Source organism: Heterodontus francisci, chromosome 1, assembly GCF_036365525.1.
Source record: "Heterodontus francisci isolate sHetFra1 chromosome 1, sHetFra1.hap1, whole genome shotgun sequence".
Lineage (NCBI taxonomy): Eukaryota > Metazoa > Chordata > Chondrichthyes > Heterodontiformes > Heterodontidae > Heterodontus > Heterodontus francisci.
Genome location: NC_090371.1, coordinates 320,999 through 344,409, shown reverse-complemented (window position 1 = coordinate 344,409; position 23,411 = coordinate 320,999). Strand labels below are relative to the sequence as shown.

At 45.2% G+C, this 23,411-nt stretch overlaps 1 protein-coding gene across 1 annotated transcript in view; it reads left to right on the top strand.

The window, feature by feature from the left end:
• fbxo41 (F-box protein 41) overlaps positions 1-23,411 on the top strand; it is a 619,689-nt gene that overhangs the window by 532,121 nt on the left and 64,157 nt on the right. Inside the window, exon 12 of the mRNA XM_068027311.1 lies at positions 15,668-15,783. Coding sequence (XP_067883412.1) covers positions 15,668-15,783 — 116 coding nt within the window. The remainder of the gene's footprint in view (positions 1-15,667; positions 15,784-23,411) is intronic.

Below are 23,411 nucleotides of genomic sequence, written 5' to 3'. Positions count from 1 at the left end.
ATGGAGGCCTGTGACCAGTGGTGTACTGCAGGGATCGGTGCTGGGAACTTACTTTTTGTAGTGTACATTAATGATTTAGATGTGAATATAGGGGGTATGATCAGTAAGTTCGCAGATGACACGAAAATTGGTGGTGTCATAAATAGTGAGGAGGAAAGCCTTAGACTACAGGACGATATAGATGGGCTGGTAAGATGGGCTGAGCAGTGGCAAATGGAGTTTAATCCTGAGAAGTGTGAGGTGATGCACTTTAGGAGGTCTAACAAGGTAATGGAATATACAATGGCTGGTAGGACCCTAGGGAGTACAGAGGGTCAGAGGGACCTTGGGGTGCTTGTCCATAGATCACTAAAGGCAGCAGCACAGGTATATAAGGTGGTTAGGAAGGCATACGGGATACTTGCCTTTATTAGCCGAGGCATAGAATATAAGAGCAGGGAGGTTATGATGGAGCTGTATAAAACGCTGGTTAGGCCACAGCTGGAGTACTGTGTACAGTTCTGGTCACCACACCATAGGAAGGATGTGATTGCAATGGAGAGGGTGCAGAGGAGATTCACCAGGATGTTGCCTGGGCTGGAGCATTTCAGCTATGACGACAGACTGGATAGGCTGGGGTTGTTTTCCTTGCAGCGGAGAAAGCTGAGGGGGGGGGACCTGATTGAGGTATACAAAATTATGAGGGGCATTGATAGAATAGATAGGAAGATACTTTTTCCCTCAGCGGAGGTGTCAATAACTAGGGGGCATAGATTTAAGATAAGGGGCAGAAGGTTGAGAGGGGATTTGAGGAGAATTTTTTTCCCCCAGATGGTGGTTGGAATCTGGAACGCACTGCCTGAAGAGGTGGTAGAGGCAGGAACACTCACAACATTCAAGAAGTATTTAGATGAACACTTGAAACGCCATAACATACAAGGCTACGGGCCAAGTGCTGGGAAATGGGATTAGTTAGGAAGGGTGCTTGATGGTCGGCGCAGGCGCGTTGGGCCAAAGGGCCTGCTCCTGTGCTGTAAAACTCGATGACTCTATGACCAGCATTAAATGTATTCAACGATGGAACATCCAAATAGTGAGAGAGAGGTAGAGGAGCAAATCTGCAGGGAAATCATAGGGATGTGCAAGAACTATAGAGTGATAATATTGGGGGAATTTAATTATCTAAATATCGATGTGGATTGTATCAGAGTAAAGGGTAAGGAGGAGTTCAGGGACACAGGTCAGGTGTCTTTAATGCATCGGTGCAGACTCGATGGGCCAAAGGGCCTCTTCTGCACTGTATTATTCTGTGATTCTGTGATTCTGTTCAGGAGAACTTCCTTGACAGGTATGTTCTCAGTCCAACCAGCAAAGAGGTATTGCTGGGAATGAGGTGGGCCAAGTGTCTAAAGTCGTACTGCAGAGAAACAGGCCCTTCGGCCCACCGCGTCCATGCCGACCATAATGCCTATCTATACGAATCCCACCTGCCTGCATTAATTCCATATCCCTCTATGCCTTGCTCATTCAAGTACCTGTCCAGATGCCTCTTAAATGTTGCTACTGTTGCTGTCTCCACCACCTCCTCAGGCAGCTCATTCCAGATACCCACTATTCTTTGTGAGAAAAATTTACCCCTTTGATCCCCTTTAAACCTACCCCCTCTCACCTTAAATCTATGCCCTCTAGTTTTAGTCACCCCTACCATGGGAAACAGACTCTGGCTATCTACCCTATCTATGCCTCTCATAATTTTATATACCTCTATCATGTCCCCTCTCATCCTCCTTCGATCCAGGGAAAATAGACTCAGCCTATCCAATCTCTCTTTATAACTCAAGCCCTCCAAACCAGGCAACATCCTTGTGAATCTTTTCTGCACCCTCTCTGGCTTAATCACATCTTTCCTGTAGTGCGGTGACCAGAACTGCACCCAATACTCCAAATGTTGCCGCACCAACGTTATGTACAACTGGAAAATGACGTCCCAACTCTTGTGCTCAGTGCCTCAGCCGATGAAGGCAAGCATGCCATACGCCTTCTTCACCACCCTGTCTCCCTGTGTTGCCACTTTCAGGGAACTATGTACTTGCACCCCAAGGTGTCTCTGCTCAACAACACTCCCCAGGGCCCTGCCATTCACTGTATATGTCCTGCCCTGGTTTAACTTCCCAAAATGCATCACTTTGCACTTGTCTGCGTTAAATTCCAAAGAACAAAGAACAGTACAGCACAGGAACAGGCCATTTGGCCCTCCAAGCCTCCGCCGATCTTGATGCCAGTCTAAACTAAAACCTTCTGCACTTCCGGGGACCGTATCCCTCTATTCCCAGCCTATTCATATATTTGTCAAGATGCCTCTTAAACGTCGCTATCGTACCTGCTTCCACCACCTCCTCCGGCAGCAGGTTCCAGGCACTCACCACCCTCTGTGTAAAGAACTTGCCTCACACATCCCCTCTAAACTTTGTCCCTCTCACCCTAAACCTATGTCCCCTAGTAACTGACTCTTCCACCCTGGGAAAAAGCTTCTGACTATCCACTCTGTCCATGCCACTCATAACTTTGTAAACATCTATCATGTCGCCCCTCCACCTCCGTCGTTCCAGTGAAAGCAATCCGAGTTTATCCAACCTCTCCTCATAGCTAATGCCCTCCAGACCAGGCACCATCCTGGTAAACCTCTTCTGTACCCTCTCCAAAGCCTCCACGTCCTTCTGATAGTGTGGCGACCAGAATTGCACGCATTATTCCAAGTGTGGCCTAACTAAGGTTCTGCACAGCTGCAGCATGACTTGCCAATTTTTATACTCTATGCCCCGACCGATGAAGGCAAAAATGCCTTCTTGACTACCTTATCCACCTGCGTTGCCACTTTCAGTGACCTGTGGACCTGTACGCCCAGATCTCTCTGCCTGTCAATACTCCCAAGGGTTCTGCCATTTACTGTATACTTCCCACCTGTATTAGATCTTCCAAAATGCATTACCTCATATTTGTCCGGATTAAGCTCCATCTGCCATTTCTTCGCCCAAGTCTCCAACCGATCTATATCCTGCTGTATCCTCTGACAATCCTCATCACTATCTGCAACTCCACCAACCTTTGTGTCGTCCGCAAACTTACCAGTCAGACCAGCTACATTTTCCTCCAAATCATTTATATTTACTACAAACAGCACAGGTCCCAGCACTGATTCCTGCGGAACATCACTAGTCACAGCCCTCCATTCAGAAAAGCACCCTTCCACTGCTACCCTCTGTTTTCTATGACCAAGCCAGTTCTGTATCCATCTTGCCAGCTCACCTCTCATCCCGTGTGACTTCACCTTTTGTACCAGTCTGCCATGAGGGACCTTGTCATAGGCTTTACTGAAGTCCAAATAGACAACATCCACTGCCCTTCCTTCATCAATCATCTTCGTCACTTCCTCAAAAAACTCAATCAAGTTCGTGAGACACGACCTCCCCTTCATAAAACCATGCTGTCTCTCGCTAATAAGTTCATTTGTTTCCAAATGTGAGTAAATCCTGTCCAGAAGAATCCTCTCTAATAATTTGCCTACCACTGACGTAAGGCTCACCGGCCTATAATTTCCTGGATTATCCTTGCTCCCCTTCTTAAACAAAGGAACAAAATTGGTTATTCTCCAGTCCTCTGGGACCTCACCTGTAGCCAATGAGGATACAAAGATTTCTGTCAATACCCCAGCAATTTCTTCCCTTGCCTCCCTCAGCATTCTGGGGTAGATCCCATCAGGCCCTGGGGATTTATCTACCTTAATGCTTTGCAAGACACCCAACACCTCCTCCTTTTTGATAAGAACTTAACCCAGACTATCTACACTCCCTTCCCTAGACTCATCATCCACCAAGTCCTTCTCTTTGATGAATACTGATGCAAAGTACTCATTTAGTACCTTGCCATTTGCCATTCCCTTGCCCACTTTCCCAGTTGATCTATATCCTGTTGTAACCTTAGACAACCTTCTTCACTGTCCACTATACCACCAATTTTGGTGTCATCTGCAAGCTTACTAATCATGCGCCCTACATTCACATCCAAGTCATTAATATATATGACAAACAACAGAGGGCCCAGCACCGATCCCTGCGGCACACCACTGGTCACTGGCCTCCAATCTGAAAAACAACCCTCTACTACCACCCTCTGCCTCCTATCACCAAGCCAATTTTGTATCCAATTGGCTAGCTCACCCTGGATCCCATGTGTTCAAACCTTCTGGACCAGCCTACCATGCGGGACCTTGTCAAAGGCCTTGCTAAGGTCTATGTAGACAACATCCACCGCCCTGCCCTCGTCAATCCTCTTGGTCACCTCCTCAAAAAACTCAACCAAATTCGTGAGACATGATTTCCCACGCACAAAGCCATGCTGACTATCCCTGATCAGACCTTGCCTTTCCAAATGCATATGGGATGGGATCTATCCCAGGTTACTGAGGGAAGCGAGAGAGGAAATAGCTGGGGCCTTAACAGATATCTTTGCAGCATCCTTAAACACGGGTGAGGTCCCGGAGGACTGGAGAATTGCTAATGTTGTCCCCTTGTTTAAGAAGGGTAGCAGGGATAATCCAGGTAATTATAGACTGGTGAGCCTGACGTCAGTGGTAGGGAAGCTGCTGGAGAAGAGACTGAGGGATAGGACCAATTCCCATTTGGAAGAAAATGGGTTTATCAGTGATAGGCAACATGGTTTTGTGCAGGGAAGGTCATGTCTTACCAACTTAATAGAATTCTTTGAGGAAGTGACAAAGTTGATTGATGAGGGAAGGGCTGTAGATGTCATATACATGGACTTCAGTAAGGCGTTTGATAAGGTTCCCCATGGTAGGCTGATGGAGAAAGTGAAGTCGCATGGGATCCAGGGTGTACTAGCTAGATGGATAAAGAACTGGCTGGGCAACAGGAGACAGAGAGTAGCAGTGGAAGGGAGTTTCTCAAAATGGAGACGTGTGACCAGTGGTGTTCCACAGGGCTCCGTGCTGGGACCACTGTTGTTTGTGATATACATAAATGATTTGGAGGAAAGTATAGGTGGTCTGATTAGCAAGTTTGCAGACGACACTAAGATTGGTGGAGTAGCAGATAATGAAGGGGACTGTCAGAGAATATAGCAGAATATAGATAGATTGGAGAGTTGGGCAGAGAAATGGCAGATGGAGTTCAATCAGGGTAAATGCGAGGTGATGCATTTTGGAAGATCCAATTCAAGAGTGAACTATACAGTAAATGGAAAGGTCCTGGGGAAAATTGATGTACAGAGAGATTTGGGTGTTCAGGTCCATTGTTCCCTGAAGGTGGCAACGCAGGTCAATAGAGTGGTCAAGAAGGCATACGGCATGCTTTCCTTCATCGGACGGGGTATTGAGTACAAGAGTTGGCAGGTCATGTTACAGTTGTATAAGACATTGGTTCGGCCACATTTGGAATACTGCGTGCAGTTCTGATCGTCACATTACCAAAAGGATGTGGATGCTTTGGAGAGGGTGCAGAGGAGGTTCACCAGGATGTTGCCTGGTATGGAGGGCGCTAGCTATGAAGAGAGGTTGAGTAGATTAGGATTATTTTCATTAGAAAGGCGGAGGTTGAGGGGGGACCTGATTGAGGTGTACAAAATCATGAGAGGTATAGACAGGTTGGATAGCAAGAAGCTTTTTCCCAGAGTGGGGGATTCAAATACTAGGGGTCACGAGTTCAAAGTGAGAGGGGAAAAGTTTAGGGGGGATATGCGTGGAAAGTTCTTTACGCAGAGGGTGGTGGGTGCCTGGAACGCGTTGCCAACGGAGGTGGTAGATGCGAACACGATAGCATCTTTTAAGATGTATCAAGACAGATACATGAATGGGCAGGAAGTAAAGAGATACAGACCCTTCGAAAATAGGCGACATGTTTAGGTAGAGGATCTGGATCGGCGCAGGCTTGGAGGGCCGAAGGGCCTGTTCCTGTGCTGTAATTTTCTTTGTTCTTTTTTCTTTGTTCTTTGTTCATATAAATCCTGTCTCGCAGAATCCCTTCCAATAACTTTCCCACCAAATTAAAGGGGGCTAACTTTAGTGGTATGAGAAGGGATCCTGTCAGGGTAAAATGCAACCAAAGACTGATAGGAAAAACAGACTGTACAGTGGGGAATCTTTAAGGAAGAGATGCTTCAGGTACAGCCTAAGTACATTCCAGCAGGGGCAAAATGTTGGAGAACCAAAGCCAGGCCTGCTTGGATGACGAGGGAGATACAGAAATGATGAATCAAGAAAAGGGGGTATATGATGATGTACAAACATAGAAAATAGGAGCAGGTGTAGGCCATTCGGCCCTTCGGGCTTTCTCCTCCATTCAAAAAAGATCATGGCTGATCGTCTACTGCAGTACCCTGTTCCTGCTTCCTCCCCATATCCCTTGATCCTTTTGGCACTAAGAAATATATCTATCTCCTTCTTGAATATATTTAATGACTTGGCCTCCACTGCCTTCTGTGGTAGAGAATTCCACAGGTTCACTACCCTCTGAATGAAGAAATTCTCCTCATCTCGGTTCTAAATGGCATAGCCCGTATGCTGAGACTGTGACACCCGTTTCTGGACATCCCAGCCATCGGGAACATCCTCCCTGCATCTAGCCTGTCTATTCCTGTCAGAATTTTATAGGTTTCTCTGTGATCCCCTCTCATTCTTCGAAACTCTAACGAATATAGGCCTAGTCGACCCAATCTCTCCTCATACGCCAATCCTGCCATCCCAGGAATCAGCCTCGTAAATCTTCTTTGCACTCCCTCTATGGCAAGAGCTTCTTTCCTCAGATAAAGAGTCCAAAACTGCACACAATAGTCCGGATGTGGTCTCACCAAGGCCCTGTATAACTGCTGTAAGACATCCTGACACAAATTTTCAAATCCTCTCTGGCCACAGGAGAGGTACCAGAGGATTGGAGGACAGCGAATGTGGTACCATTATTTAAGATGGGTAGCCGGGCTAAACCAGGTAATTAAAGGCCGGTGAGTCTAACATCAGTGGTTGGGAAACTATTGGAAAAAATTCTGAGGGAAAGGATTAATCTCCACTTGGCGAGGCAGGGATTAATCAGGGAGAGCCAGCATGGCTTTGTCAGAGGGAGATCGTGTCTAACTAACGATTGAATTTTTCGAGGAGGTGACTAGATGTGTCGATGAGGGTAAAGCAGTAGATGTAGTCTACATGGACTTCAGTAAGGCTTTTGATCAGGTTCCGGATGGGGGATTGGTTAAGAAGGTAAGAGCCCATGGGATCCAGGGCAATTTGGCAAATTGGATCCAAAATTGGCTTAGTTGCAGGAGGCAGAGGGTAATGGTCGAGGGTTGTTTTTGCAAGTGGAAGCCTGCGACCAGTGGTGTACCGCAGGGATCAGTACTGGGACCTTTGCTGTTTGTAGTGTACATTAATGATTTAGACGTGAATATAGGAGGTATGATCAGTATGTTCACAGATGACATGAAAATTGGTGGTGTTGTAAATAGTGAGGAGAAAAGCCTTCGATTACAGGACATAATAGATGGGTTGGGAAGATGGGCGGAGCTGCGGCAAATGGAATTTAATTCTGAGAAGTGTGAGGTGATGCATTTTGAGAGGACTAACAAAGCAAGGGAATATACAATGGATGGTAGGACCCTAGGAAGTACAGAGGGTCAGAGGGACCTTGGTGTACTTGTCCATAGATCACTGAAGGCAGCAGCACGGTCGATAAGGTGGTTAGGAAGGCATATGGGATACTTGCCTTTATTAGCCGAGGCATAGAATGTAAGAGCAGGGAGGTTATGATGGAGCTGTATAAAACGCTAGTTATGCCACAGCTGGAGTACTGTGTACAGTCCTGGGCACCACACTACAGGAAGGATGTGATTGCACTGGAGAGGGTGCAAAGGAGAAGCACCAGGATGTTGTCTGGGCTGGAGCATTTCAGCTATGAAGAGAGACTGAAAAGGCTAGGGTTGTTTTCCTTAGAGCAGAGAAGGCTGAGGGGAGATATGATTGAAGTATACAAAATTATGAGGGGCATTGATAGGTTAGATAGGAAGAAACTTTTCCCCTTAGCGGAGGTGTCAATAACCAGGGGGCATAGATTTAAGGTAAGGGGCAGGAGGTTTAGAGGGGATTTGAGGAAAAAAAATTTCACTCAGAGGCTGGTTGGAATCTGGAACACACTGCCTGAAAAGGTGGTAGAGGCAGGAACCCTCACAACATTTAAGAAGTATTTAGATGAGTACTTGAAATGTCATAGCAGACAAGGCTACGGGCCAAGTGCTGGGAAATGGGATTAGAATAGTTCGGTGCTTGATGACCGGCATAGACACGATGGGCCGAAGGGCCTGTTTCTGTGATGTATAACTCGATGATGCCTTGCTCCTGTACTCAAATCCTGTTGCAATAAAGGCCAACATACCATTCGCCTTCCTAAATGCTTGCTGCACCTGAATGTTTGTTTTCAGCGACTGGTGTACAAGGACACCCAGGTCTCATTGCACCTCCACATTTCCCAATCCATCACCATTCAGATAATATCTGCCTTTCTGTTTTGACAACCAAAGTGGATAACCTCGCATTTCTCTTCATTATACTGCATCTGCCATGTTTTTGCCCACTCACCCAACTTGTCCAAATCACATTGGAACCTCTTTGCATCCTCCTCACAGCTCACACTCCCCCCCAGCTTTGTGTCATCTGCAAACTTGGAAATGTTACACTTAGTTCCTACACCCAAGTCATTAATATATATTGTGAATAGCTGGGGCCCAAGCACTGATCTCTGTGGTACCCCACTAGTCACCGCCTGCCACCTGGAAAAATACCTTGTTTATTCCTACTCTCTGTTTCCTGTCTGTCAACCAATTCTCAATCCATGCCAGTATATTACCATTCCTATGTGCTTTAATTTTGCACACTGATTTCTTCTATGGGACCTTATCAAAAGCCTTCTGAAAATCCACATACACGACAGGAGGCAGTGGCATAGTGGTATTGTGACTGGACTAGTAACCCAGGGACCCAGGGTATTGCACTGGGGACATGGGTTCAAATCCCACAGCAGAGAGTTGAATTTGAATTCAATTAATAAATCTGGAATTAAAAAGCTCGTCTAATGATGGCCATGAAACCATTGTCAATTGTTGTAAAAACCCATCTGGTTCTCCAATGTCCTTTAGGGAAGGAAATCTGCTGTCCTTACCTGGTCTGGCCTACATGTGACTCCAGAAATGTGGTTGACTCTTACATAACAAACAAAGAACAAAGATCAGTACAGCACGGGAACAGGCCATTTGGCCCTCCAAGCCTGCGCCGATCTTGATGCCTGCCTAAACTAACACTTTCTGCACTTCCGGGGCCCATATCCCTCTATTCCCTTCCTATTCATGTATTTGTCGAGATGTCTCCTAAACGTCGCTATTGTATCTGCTTCCACCACCTCCCCTGGCAGCAGGTTCCAGGCACTCACCACCCTCTGTGTAAAAAGCTTGCCTCGCACATCCCCTCTAAACTTTACCCCTCGCACCTTAAACCTATGTCCCCTAGTAACTGACTCTTCCACCCTGGGAAAAAGCTTCTGACTATCCACTCTGCCCATGCCGCTCATAACTTTGTAAACCTCTATCATGTCACCCCTCCACCTCCGTCGTTCCAATGAAAACAATCCGAGTTTTTCCAACCTCTCCTCATAGCTAATGCCCTCCAGACCAGGCAACATCCTGGTAAACGTCTTCTGTACCCTCTCCAAAGCCTCCACGTCCTTCTGGTAGTGTGGCGACCAGAATTGCACGCAATATTCTAAGTGTGGCCTAACTAAGGTTCTGTGCAGCTGCAACATGACTTGCCAATTTTTATACTCTATGCCCCGACCGATGAAGGCAAGCATGCCGTATGCCTTTTTGACTACCTTATCCACCTGCGTTGCCACTTTCAGTGACCTGTGGACCTGTACGCCCAGATCTCTCTGCCTGTCAATACTCCTAAGGGTTCTGCCATTTACTGTATACCTCCCACCTGCATTAGACCTTCCAAAATGCATTACCTCACATTTGTCTGGATTAAACTCCATCTGCATTTCTCCACCCAAGTCTGCAACCGATCTATATCCTGCTGTATCCTCTGACAATCCTCATCATTATCCGCAACTCCACCAACCTTTGTGTCGTCCGCAAACTTACGAATCAGACCAGCTACATTTTCCTCCAAATCATTTATATATACTACAAAGAGCAAAGGTCCCAGCACTGATCCCTGCGGAACACCACTAGTCACATTCCTCCATTCAGAAAAACACCCATCCACTGCTACCCTAATTTCCTTTTTAAGCCACGGTTGAGCCACCTTTCCTGTTTTATTTTTGCACCAGACAGGAATGAATAATTGTTGTAATTCATGCACACGTTCTTTAAATATTATCCATTGCCTATCCACCGTCAACCCTTTTAGTGAAGTTCCCCAATCTACCATAGCCAACTCGCTCCTTATACCTTCGTAGTTTCCTTTATTTAGATTCAGGACCCTAGTTTCCGATTCAACTGCTTCACTCTCCATCTTAATGAAGAATTCTATCATGTTATGGTTGCTCCTCCCCAAGGACCCCGCACAACAAGATTGTTAATTAATCCTTTCTCATTGCACAATACCCAGTCTAGGATAGCCTGTTCTCTCGTTGGTTCCTCAACGTATTGGCCTAAAAAACCGTCACGTACACACTCCAGGAAATCTTTCTCCACAGTATTATTGTTAATTTAGTTTGAGCAATCTATATGTAGGTTAAAGTCACCCATGATTACAGTTGTACCCTTATTGCACGCATCTCTAATTTCCTGTTTAATGCCATCCCTCACACTACTGTTTGGGAGCCTATAGACAATCCCCACCAATGTTTTCTGCCCCTTGGTGTTTCTTAGCTCTACCCATACAGATTCCCCATCATGATTTTTCAAGCCAATTTTCCAAGGACAAGATTATGAGGGGCATGGACAGGGTGGATAGGGAGAGGCTGTTCCCCTTCGTTGAAGGGTCAGTTACGAGGGGTCACAAGTTTAAGGTGAGGGGCGGGAGGTTTAAGGGGGATTTGAGGAATAACTTTTTTACCCAGAGGATGGTGACAGTCTGGAATGCCCTGCCTGGGAGGGTGGTAGAGGCAGGTTTCCTCACATCCTTTAAAAAGTACCTGGATGAGCACTTGGCACGTCATAACATTCAAGGCTATGGGCCAAGTGCTGGCAAATGGGATTAGGTAGACAGGTCAGGTGTTTTAATGCATCGGTGCAGACTCGATGGGCCGAAGGGCCTCTTCTGCACTGTATTATTCTGTGATTCTGTGATTCTATCCTTCCTCACTATTTCATTGATTTCTTCAAGTGAGACCAGGTCAAATACACAAAGTTGAGCGAGGAAGTGAAAAGGAAAATAAAACTGGTGAATAAGAGAGAATATGAGAATAGAATGGCAATCAACCTAAAAGGGAACCCAAAAATCTTCTCCAATCTCTCCGTCTGTCTCTCTTCCCTTCTATCTCTGTCTGTTTCTCTCTCTCTCCCCCTGTCTCTCTCTCCCCCTCTCTGTCTGTCTTTCTCTCTCCCCCTCTCTGTCTGTCTCTCTCCCCCTCTCTCTCTTAAGAACAAAAGAAATAGGAGCAGGAGTAGGCCATTCAGCCTTTCGAGCCCACTCTGGCATTAAGTGAGATCATGGCTGATCTTCTACTTCAACACCATTTTCCTGCACTATCTCCCTATCCCTTGATGTTTTTAATATGTAGAAATCTATTGATCTCAGTCTTGAACATACTCAACGACTGAGCCTCCACAGCATTCTGGGGCAGAGAATTCCAAAGATTCACCACCCTCTGAGCTCAGTCCCTCCTTCTCACCTCAGTCCTAAATAGCCTGCCCCTTATTCTGAGACTGTGTCCCCTGGTTGTAGACTCCCTAACCGGGGGAAACATCCTTCCTGCATCTACCCTGTTGAGCCCTCTAAGAATTTTGTATGTTTGAATGAGATCACCTCTCATTCTTCTAAATTCCAGAGAATAAAGATCCAGTCTATTTACTCTTTCCTCCTAGGACAATCCCTCCATCCCAGGAATTAGTTTGGTGAACCTTTGTTGCACTCCCTGTATGACAAGTATATCTTTCCTTCAGTAAGGAGACCAAAACTGCACATAGTTCTCGAGGTGCGGTCTCACCAAGGCTCTATATAATTGCAGCAAGGCATCTTTACTGTTATACTCAAGTCAACTTATAATGACGGCCAACATACCATTTGCCTTCTTAATTGTTTGCTGTACCTGCATATTAGCTTTCAGTGACTAATGAACAAGGACACCCAAGTCCGACTGACAATTACACAAATGAGTAATGTGATATATGAATTTCAATGCCAGTGTGATGCCAGGTATATAGGCCGTACGTCCCAAAGACTGGCGGATCATATCAAACAACATGTCCATTCCACTGTTCGCAACGGGCTAGGTACAGACCGTACCCAACCAGCCTGTGCTTACAAAACTCAAAACACAGTGTCCAACATGAGATGTGATTCTGCGATTGGACAACATTTGCTAAATAACATACGAACATACAAATTAGGAGCAGGAGTAAGCCACTCGACCCCTCGAGCCTGCTCCGTCATTCAATAGGTTCATGGCTGAACTGATTACTCCACATTTCCACCTACCCCTGATAACCTTCCACCCCCTCGTTTATCAAGAATCTATCTACCTCTGCCTTAAAAATATTCAAAGACTCTGCTTCCACTGCCTTTTGAGGAAGAGAATTCCAAAGTCTCATGACCCTCTGAGAGAAAAAATTTCTCCTCATCTCTGTCTTAAATGGGTGACCCCTTATTTTTAAACAGTGTTCCCTAGTTCTAGATTCTCCCACAAGGGGAAACATCCTTTCTACATCCACCCTGTCAACACCCCTCAGGATCTTATATGTTTCAATCAAGCCACCTCTTGCTCTTCTAAATTCCAGCGGATAGAAGTCTAGCCTGTCCAATCTTTCCTCATAAGACAGCCCACCCATTCCAGGTATTAGTCTAGTAAACCTTCTGTGTACTGCCTCCAATGCATTTACATCCTTCCTTAAATAAGGAGCCCAATACAGTACTACAGATGTGGTCTCACCAACGCCCTGTATAGCTGAAGCATAACCTCCCTACTTTTGTATTCAATTCCCCTCACGATAAACGATAACATTCTATTGGCTTTCCTAATTACGTGCTGTACCTGCATACTAACCTTTTGCGATTCGTGAACTAGGACACCCAGATCCTTCTGCATCTCAGAGCTCTGCAATCTCACCATTTAGATAATATGCTTCTTTTTTATTCTTCCTGTCAAAGTGGACAATTTCACACTTTCCGACATTATACTCCATTTGCCAGCTCTTTGCCCACTCACTTATCCTATCTATATCCCTTTGTAGCCTCCTTATGTCCTCTTCACAAGTTACTTTCAGCAAATTTAGCAACCATACCTTCAGTCCCTTCTTCTAAGTCATTTATATAAATTGTAAAAAGTTGAGGCATCAGCACAGATCCCTGTGGCACACCACTCGTTAAATCTTGCCAACCATAAAGTGACCCATTGATGCCTACTCTCTGTTTCCTGTTCGTGAACCAATCTTCTATCCATGCCAATATGTTACCCCCTACACCATGTGCTTTTATTTTCTGCAATAATCTTTGATTTGGCACCTTATCAAATGCCTTCTGGAAATCTAAGTACAATACATCCACCGGTTCCCCTTTATCCACAGCACATGTAACTCTCTCAAAGAACTCCAGTAAATTGGTTAAACATGATTTCCCTTTCACAAAACCATGTTGACTCTGCCTGATTACCTTGAATTTTTCTAAATGCCCTGCTATAACATCTTTAATAATAACTTCTAACATTTTCCCTAAGACCGACGTTAAGCTAACTGGCCTGTAGATTCCTGCTTTCTGTCTCCCTCCCTTTTTGAATAAGGGAGTTACATTCGTTATTTTCCAATCTAAAGGAACCTTCCCCAAATCTAGAGAATTTTGGAAAATTAAAACTAACGCATCGACTATCTCACTAGCTACTTCTTTTAATACCCTAGGGTGAAGTCCATCAGGACCCGGCGACTCGTCAGCCCGCCACTCCAACAGTTTGTTCAGTACAACATCCCAAGTGATTGTAATTTCCTTGAGTTCCTCCCTCCCTTCCATTTTCCTGACTTACAGCTAATGCTGGGATGTTACTTGTATCCTCAATAGTGAAGACCGATGCAAAATATCTGTTCAATTCACTGCCATCTCCTTATTATCCATTATTAATTCCCCAGACTCACTTTTTATAGGACCAACACTCACTTTGTTAACTCTTCTTTTTTAAATAAATGTAGAAACTCAAACTATCTGTCTTTATATTTCTAGCTAGCTTTCTCTCGTACTCTAATCTTACCTTCCTTATCAATATTTTAGTCATTCTTTGCTGTTTTTTATATTCTGTCCAATCTTCTGACCCACCTCCCATCTTTGCGCAATAATCCTCAGTGTGCTAAGAATTACGCTGACAACCAATTTAAGATTGTCAATCAGGCTCGCAGTGTTGCGCATTTGTATGTACTGGAAGCTACATATATAAATACGCAGGACCCCGTTCTTTGCAGACAGAAAGAGCATTTGCACACATTGCGCCCGTTTCAACTAAACAAAATAAGTGACAGCCTTTTGCTGGTTCATTACTCACAGCAACGCCTCTATCAATCAGAGGCCACTGACCAATCAATCAGCACACTCTTCTCATACAGTATTCGTTTGTTGCTTCCCTGACATTGGTATTCTTAAGAGCTGTCCTGATGATGGCAAGATGAATGCTTACAGCACAGTAGGAGGCCATTTGTCCCATCACCCTCTGCAAGAGCAACTCACGTAGTCCCACTGCCCCACTTTTTTGCGAAGCTCTGCAATTTTTTTTTTCAGATAATTATCCAATTCTCTGTTGAAGGCCTCAATTGAATAACTCTCAGGCAGTGCATTCCAGATGCTAACCACTCACTGTGTAAAAAAAGTTTTCCCTCATGTCACCATTGCTTCTTTTGCCAATCACCTTAAATTGGTGTCCTCTGGTTCTCAATCCTTCTGTCAGGGAGACAACACACCATCCAGGATTCACGATGTCAGTTACAGAAACACCTGTTAACAGCAGAGAGTAGGGATAAACGTTGGTAGGCTGTAACTAGTGGCAAAGATAGGTAGGAAAGTATGTTGTGAAGAGGACATAAGGACTCTGCAGATAGGTTGAGTGAGTGGGCAAAAAACTGGCAGATGGAGTATAATGTGGGAAAATGTGAAGTTGTTCACTTCGTACTGTAAGCATTCTATGATAAGCCATGAGGGGAAGTGAAGAAAATAAGACTGGCAAAGAGAGAGTATGAGAATAGAATGGCAGTTAACACAAAATGAACCCAAAAAATCTTACATAAGTAATTACATAAGTAATTGATACTAGAGGAGGGTGGGTCCGATTAGGGAATAGAGAAGGATACGAATCTCATTAATCAATTCTGCTTCTCAATCTCACGTTTCCCACTCTCCTAATTGTTATCATTTTGGATTATAGAAATAAAAGTATTGGACTATTCTGGTTACCCAGTTCTTTAAGTTATCATCTCTTATGAATGTTTCTTCCCTTCCAAGGTGTCTGTCGCAGTTTAAAGTCGATTGTGGTGCACATTGGGATCGCCGATTACTTTGAGGAACCAGACAGCCCAGAAGCTCGAAAGTTGTTTGAGGAAATGCTCAGCAAACTTCAGGTACATTCCATGTGTTCATAGAAACCACAGAACCATACACAAAATTACAGCACAGAAGGAGGCCATTCAGCCCATCATGTCCGCACCGGCCGGAAAAACTAGCTGCCCAATCGAATCCTACTTTCCAGCACCTGGTCCATAGCCTTGCCGGCCACAGCATTTCAGGTGCATGTCCAGGTACCTTTTAAAAGAATTGAAGGTTCCTGCCTCCACCACCTTTCCTGGCAGTGAATTCCAGACACCCACCAACCTCTGGGTGAAAAAGTTTATCCTCATGTCCCCTCTAATCATTCTACCAATCAGCTTAAATCTGTGTCCCCTGGTAACTAGGGGAAACAGGTCCTTCCTATCTACTCTATCTCGGCCCCACATAATTTTGTACACCTCTGTGAAGTCATCCCTCAGCCTCCTCTGTTCTAAGGAAAACAACCCGAGCCTATCCAATCTTTCCTCGTAGTTGCAACGTTCGAGCCCTGGTAACATTCTTGTAAATCTCCTCTGTACTCTCTCCAGAGCAATTATGTCCTTTCTGTAATGTGGTGACCAGAACGAGATGCAATACTCCAACTATGGCCTAACCAGTGTTTTATACAGTTCCAGCATTACGTCCCTGCTTTTGAAGTGAGAAGTTGTGTGTGGAATTAGAGGAGGTAGGGGAAGTGTTAAATGAATATTTTGCGTCAGTATTTACAGTAGAGAAAGAAAATGTTGTCGAGGAGAATACTGAGATTCAGGCTACCAGGCTAGATGGGATTGAGGTTCACAAGGAGGAGGTGTTATCAATTTTGGAAAGTGTGAAAATAGATAAGTCCCCTGGGCCAGATGGGATTTATCCTAGGATTCTCTGGGAAGCTAGGGAGGAGATTGCAGAGCCTTTGTCCTTGATCTTTATGTCGTCATTGTCGACAGGACTAGTGCCGGAAGACTGGAGGATAGCAAATGTTGTCCCCTTGTTCAAGAAGGGGAGTAGAGACAGCCCTGGTAATTATAGACCTGTGAGCCTTACTTCGGTTGTGGGTAAAATGTTGAAAAAGGTTATAAGAGACAGGATTTATAATCATCTTGAAAAGAATAAGTTCAATATCGATAGTCAGCACGGTTTTGTGACGGGTAGGTCGTGCCTCACAAACCTTATTGAGTTTTTCGAGAAGGTGACCAAACAGGTGGATGAGGGTAAAGTAGTGGATGTGGTGTATATGGATTTCAGTAAGGTGTTTGATAAAGTTCCCCATGGTAGGCTATTGCAGAAAATATGGAAGTATGGGGTCGAAGGTGATTTAGAGCTTTGGATCAGAAATTGGCTAGCTGAAAGAAGACAGAGGGTGTTGGTTGATGGCAAATGTTCATCCTGGAGTTTAGTTACTAGTGGTGTACCGCAAGGATCTGTTTTGGGGCCACTGCTGTTTGTCATTTTTATAAATGACCTGGAAGAGGGTGTAGAAGGGTGGGTTAGTAAATTTGCGGATGACGCTAAGGTCGGTGGAGTTGTGGATAGTGCCGAAGGATGTTGTAGGGTTCAGAGGGACATAGATAGGCTGCAGAGCTGGGCTGAGAGATGGCAAATGGAGTTTAATGCGGAAAAGTGCGAGGTGATTCACTTTGGAAGGAGTAACAGGAATGCAGAGTACTGGGCTAATGGGAAGATTCTTGGTAGTGTAGATGAACAGAGAGATCTTGGTGTCCAGCTGCATAAATCCCTGAAAGTTGCTACCCAGGTTAATAGGGCTGTTAAGAAGGCATATGGTGTGTTAGCTTTTATTAGTAGGGGGATCGAGTTTCGGAGCCACGAGGTCATGCTGCAGCTGTACAAAACTCTGGTGAGACCGCACCTGGAGTATTGCGTGCAGTTCTGGTCACCGCATTATAGGAAGGATGTGGAAGCTATGGAAAGGGTGCAGAGGAGATTTACTAGGATGTTGCCTGGTATGGAGGGAAGGTCTTACGAGGAAAGGCTGAGGGACTTGAGGTTGTTTTCGTTGGAGAGAAGGAGGAGGAGAGGTGACTTAATAGAGACATATAAGATAATCAGAGGGTTAGATAGGGTGGATAGTGAGAGTCTTTTTCCTCGGATGGTGATGGCAAACACGAGGGGACATAGCTTTAAGTTGAGGGGTGATAGATATAGGACAGATGTCAGAGGTAGTTTCTTTACTCAGAGAGTAGTAGGGGCGTGGAACGCCCTGCCTGCAACAGTAGTAGACTCGCCAACTTTAAGGGCATTTAAGTGGTCATTGGATAGACATATGGATGAAAATGGAATAGTGTAGGTCAGATGGTTTCACAGGTCGGCGCAACATCGAGGGCCGAAGGGCCTGTACTGTGCTGTAATGTTCTAATTCTAATTCTATACCTGAGCCAATAAAGGAAAGCATTCCATGTGCCTCCTTCACCACTCTATCTACCTGTCCTGCCACCTTCAAGAACCTGTGGACATGCACTCCAAGGTCTCTCACTTCTTCACCAAAGAGAAGGTCTTGGTGGATGATGAGCCTAGGGAAGGGAGTGTAGGTAGTCTCAGTCATCTCATTATCAAAAAGGAGGAGGTGTTGGGTGTCTTGCAAAGCATTAAGGTAGATAAGTCCCCAGGGCCTGATGGGATCTACCCCAGAATACTGAGGGAGGCAAGGGAAGAAATTGCTGGGGCCTTGACAGAAATCTTTGCATCCTCATTGGCAACAGGTGAGGTCCCAGAGGACTGGAGAATAGCCAATGTGGTTCCTTTGTTTAAGAAGGGTAGCAAGGATAATCCAGGAAATTATTGGCCGGTGAGCCTTACGTCAGTGGTAGGCAAATTATTAGAGAGGATTCTTCTGGACAGGATTTACTCCCATTTGGAAACAAACGAACTTATTAGCGAGAGGCAGCATGGTTTTGTAATGGGGAGGTCGTGTCTCACTAATTTGATTGAGTTTTTTGAGGAAGTGACAAAGATGATTGATGAAGGAAGGGCAGTGGATGTTATCTATATGGACTTCAGTAAAGCCTTTGACAAGGTCCCTCATGGCAGACTGGTACAAAAGGTGAAGTCACACGGGATCAGAGGGGAGCTGGCAAGATGGATACAGAATTGGCTCTGTCATAGAAGACAGAGGGTAGCAGTGGAAGGGTGCTTTTCTGAATGGAGGGATGTGACTAGTGGTGTTCCGCAGGGATCAGTGCTGGGACCTTTGCTGTTTGTAGTATATATAAATGATTTGGATAAAATGTAGCTGGTCTGATTAGTAAGTTTGCGGACGAAACAAAGGTTGATGGAGTTGCGGATAGTGTTGAGGATTGTCAGAGGATACAGCAGGATATAGATCGGTTGGAGACTTGGGCGGAGAAATGGCAGATGGAGTTTAATCCGGACAAATGTGAGGTAATGCATTTTGGAAGATCTAATGCAGGTGGGAAGTATACAGTAAATGGCAGAACCCTTAGCATTGACAGGCAGAGAGATCTGGGCGTACAGGTCCACAGGTCACTGAAAGTAGCAACGCAGGTGGATAAGGTAGTCAAGAAGGCATACGGCATGCTTGCCTTCATCGGTCGGGGCATAGAGTATAAAAATTGGCAAGTCATGTTGCAGCTGTACAGCACTTTAGTTAGGTCACACTTAGAATATTGCGTGCAATTCTGGTCGCCACACTACCAGAAGGACGTGGAGGCTTTGGAGAGGGTACAGAGGAGGTTTACTAGGATGTTGCCTGGTCTGGAGGGCATTAACTATGAGGAGAGGTTGGAAAAACTCGGATTGTTTTCACTGGAACGACGGAGGTGGAGGGGCGACATGATAGAGGTTTACAAAGTTATGAGCGGCATGGACAGAGTGGATAGTCAGAAGCTTTTTCCCAGGGTGGAAGAGTCAGTTACTAGGGGACATAGGTTTACGGTGAGAGGGGCAAAGTTTAGAGGGGATGTGCGGGGCACGTTCTTTACTCAGTGGGTGGTGAGTGCCTGGAACTTGCTGCAGGGGGAGGTGGTGGAAGCAGGTTCGATAGCGACGTTTAAGAGGCATCTTGACAAATACAAGAATAGGATGGGAACAGAGGGATACGGTCCCTGGAAGTGCAGAAGGTTTTAGTTTAGGCAGGCATCAAGATCGGCGCAGGCTTGGAGGGCCAAATGGACTGTTCCTGTGCTGTCCTGTTCTTTGTTCTTTGTTCTATCCCTCTCACTAACCTCCCGTTTATTGTAGAGTCATAGAGTCGTACAGCATAGAAACAGGCCCTTTGGCCCACCGCGTCCATGCCGACCATAATGCCTATCTATACTAATCCCACCTGCCTGCATTAATTCCATATCCCTCTATGCCTTTCTCATTCAAGTACCTGTCCAGTTGCCTCTTAAATGTTGCTACTGTTCCTGCCTCCAGCACCTCCTCTGCCAGCTCATTCTAGATTGTGTATTCCCTCGCTTTATTTGCCCTTCCCAAATGCATTACCTCACACTTGTCTGGATTGAATTCCATTTGCTACTTTTCTGCCCACTCAACCAAACTATTGATATCTTTCTGGAGTCTACGGCTATCCTCTTCACTATCAACTACATGGCCAATTTTTGTGTGTCATCAGCAAATTTCCCAATTATGCCTCCCACATTTAAGGGAAATAATAAACAGAATGTGACAGGAAGGAACAGAGCATACAAATCTAAGAGTAAATCAACAGATAAGGCTCGAGGGTACAAAAATAATAAAAGGACACAACTAAAGGTACTGTATCTGAATGCACATAGCATTTGAAACCAAACAGTATAATTGAGAGCGCAAATAGAAATAAATAAGTATGATCTGATAGCCATTACAGAGACATGGCTGCAGGATGATATAGATTGGGACCTGAATATTGAAGGATACATGGCATTTAGGAAAGACAGGAAGCTAGGAAAAGGTGGAGTGGTCGCTCTTTTTATTAATGATGGTATTAGCACAATAGAGATGAATGACCGAAGTTCAGGAGATCAGGATGTAGAAGCATTTTGGGCAGAGATGAGTAATCATAAAGGCAAGAAGTCACTTGTGGGAGTGGTGTACAGGCCACCTAACATTAACCACACTGTGGGACACGGTATAAAGGAAGAAATGATGGCAGCTTGTCAGAAAGGTACGGCGATAAATATGGGGGATTTTAAACTACATATAGACTGGAAAAATCAGATGGGCAGAGTTGGCCCAGATGAGGAGTACATAGAATGTTTTCGGGATAATTTCTTGGAACAATACATTCTGGAGCCAACCAGAGAGCAGGCTATACTAGACCTGGTATTGTGCAACAAGATAGGAATAATTAATGAATTAAGTTAAGGCACCCCTAGGTGGCAGTGATCATAATATGATTGAATTTTACATTCAGTTGAGGGAGAGAAGAGTGGAGCAGATATGTAGACAGATTTTGGAAAGATGTAAAGGTAACAGGGTTGTGGTGGTGGGTGATTTTAACTTCCCCTATATTGACTGGGACTCACTTAGTGCTAGGGGCTTGGATGAAGCAGAGTTTGTGAGGAGCATCCAGGAGGGCTTCTTGAAACAGTATGCAGATAGTCCAACTAGGGATGGGATCATTCTGGACCTGGTATTGGGGAATGAGCCCAGCCAGGTGGTCGAAGTTTCAGTGGGGGAGCATTTCGGGAGTAGTGACCATAATTCCATAAGTTTTAAGGTACTTTAAAGTTTAGAGGGGATGTGCGAGGCACGTTTTTTTACACAGAGGGTGGTGAGTGACTGGAACTTGCTGCCAGGGGAGGTGGTGGAAGCAGATACGATAGCGACGTTTAAGAGACATCTTGACAAATACATGAATAGGAAGGGAATAGAGGGATATGGGCCCTGGAAGTGCAGAAGGTGTTAGTTTAGGCAGGCATCAAGATCGGCGCAGGCTTGGAGGGCTGAATGGCCTGTTCCTGTGCTGTACTGTTCTTTGTTCTTTGTTGTGGATAAGGATAAGAGTAGTCCTCGGGTGAAGGTGCTAAATTGGGGGAAGGCGAATTATAACAATATTAGGCAGGAACTGAAGAATTTAGATTGGGGGCGGCTGTTTGAGGGTAGATCAACATCTGACAGTCTTTCAAATGTCAGCTGATTTGAATCCAGGACCAGCATGTTCCTGTGAGGAAGAAAGACAAGTTTGGCAAGTTTCGGGAAGCTTGGATAACACGGGATATTGTGAGCCTAGTCAAAAAGAAAAAGGAAGCATTTGTAAGGGCTGGAAGGCTAGGAACAGACGAAGCACTTGACGACTATAAAGACAGTAGGAAGGAACTTAAGCAAGGGGTTAGGAGGGCTAAAAGGGGTCATGAAAAGTCATTGGCAAACAGGATTAAGGAAAATCCCAAGGCTTTTTATACATATATAAAGAGCAAGAGGGTAACCAGGGAAAGGGTTGGCCCACTCAAGGACAGAGATGGGAATCTATGTGTGGAGCCAGAGGAAATGGGCGAGGTGCTAAATGAGTACTTTGCATCAGTATTCACCAAAGAAAAGGACTTGGTGGATGATGAGCCTAGGGAAGGGAGTGCAGATAGTCTCAGTCATCTCATTATCAAAAAGGAGGAGGTGTTGGGTGTCTTGCAAAACATTCAGGTAGATAAGTCCCCAGGGCCTGATGGGATCTAACCTAGAATACTGAGGGAGGCAAGGGAAGAAATTGCTGGGGCCTTGACAGAAATCTTTGCATCCTCATTGGCTACAGGTGAGGTCCCAGAGGACTGGAGAATAGCCAATGTTGTTCCTTTGTTTAAGAAAGGTGGCAAGGATAATCCAGGAAATTATAGGCCGGTGAGCCTCCCGTCAGTGGTAGGGAAACTATCAGAGAGGATTCTTCGGGACAGGATTTACTCCCATTTGGAAACAAACAAACTTATTAGCGAGAGACAGCATGGTTTTGTGAAGGGGAGGTCGTTTCTCACTAATTTGATTGGGTTTTTTGAGGAAGTGACGAAGATGATTGATGAAGGAAGGGCAGTGGAAGTCAGCGTGACTAAGGGAAAGAGTGGGCAGGCAGCAGATGATGAAAGCAAAGGGACTGGTGGTCTGAGGTGTATTTGTTTTAATGCAAGAAGTGTAATAGGTAAGGCAGATGAACTTAGGGCTTGGATTAGTACCTGGGAGTATGATGTTATTGCTATTACTGAGACTTGGTTAAGGGAAGGGCATGATTGGCAACTAAATATCCCAGGATACCGATGCTTCAGGCGGGATAGAGAGGGAGGTAAAAGGGGTGGAGGAGTTGCATTACTGGTCAAAGAGGATATCACAGCTGTGCTGAAGGAAGGCACTATGGAGGACTCGAGCTGTGAGGCAATATGGGCAGAACTCAGAAATAGGAAGGGTGCGGTAACAATGTTGGGGCTGTACTACAGGCCTCCCAACAGCGAGCGTGAGATAGAGGTACAAATATGTAAACAGATTATGGAAAGCTGTAGGAGCAACAGGGTGGTGGTGATAGGAGATTTTAATTTTCCCAACATTGACTGGGATTCACTTAGTGTTAGAGGTCTAGATGGAGCAGAATTTGTAAGGAGCATCCAGGAGGGTTTTCTAGAGCAGTATGTAAATAGTCCAACTCGGGAAGGGGCCATACTGGACCTGGTGTTGGGGAATGAGCCTGGCCAGGTGGTTGATGTTTCAGTAGGGGACTACTTTGGGAATA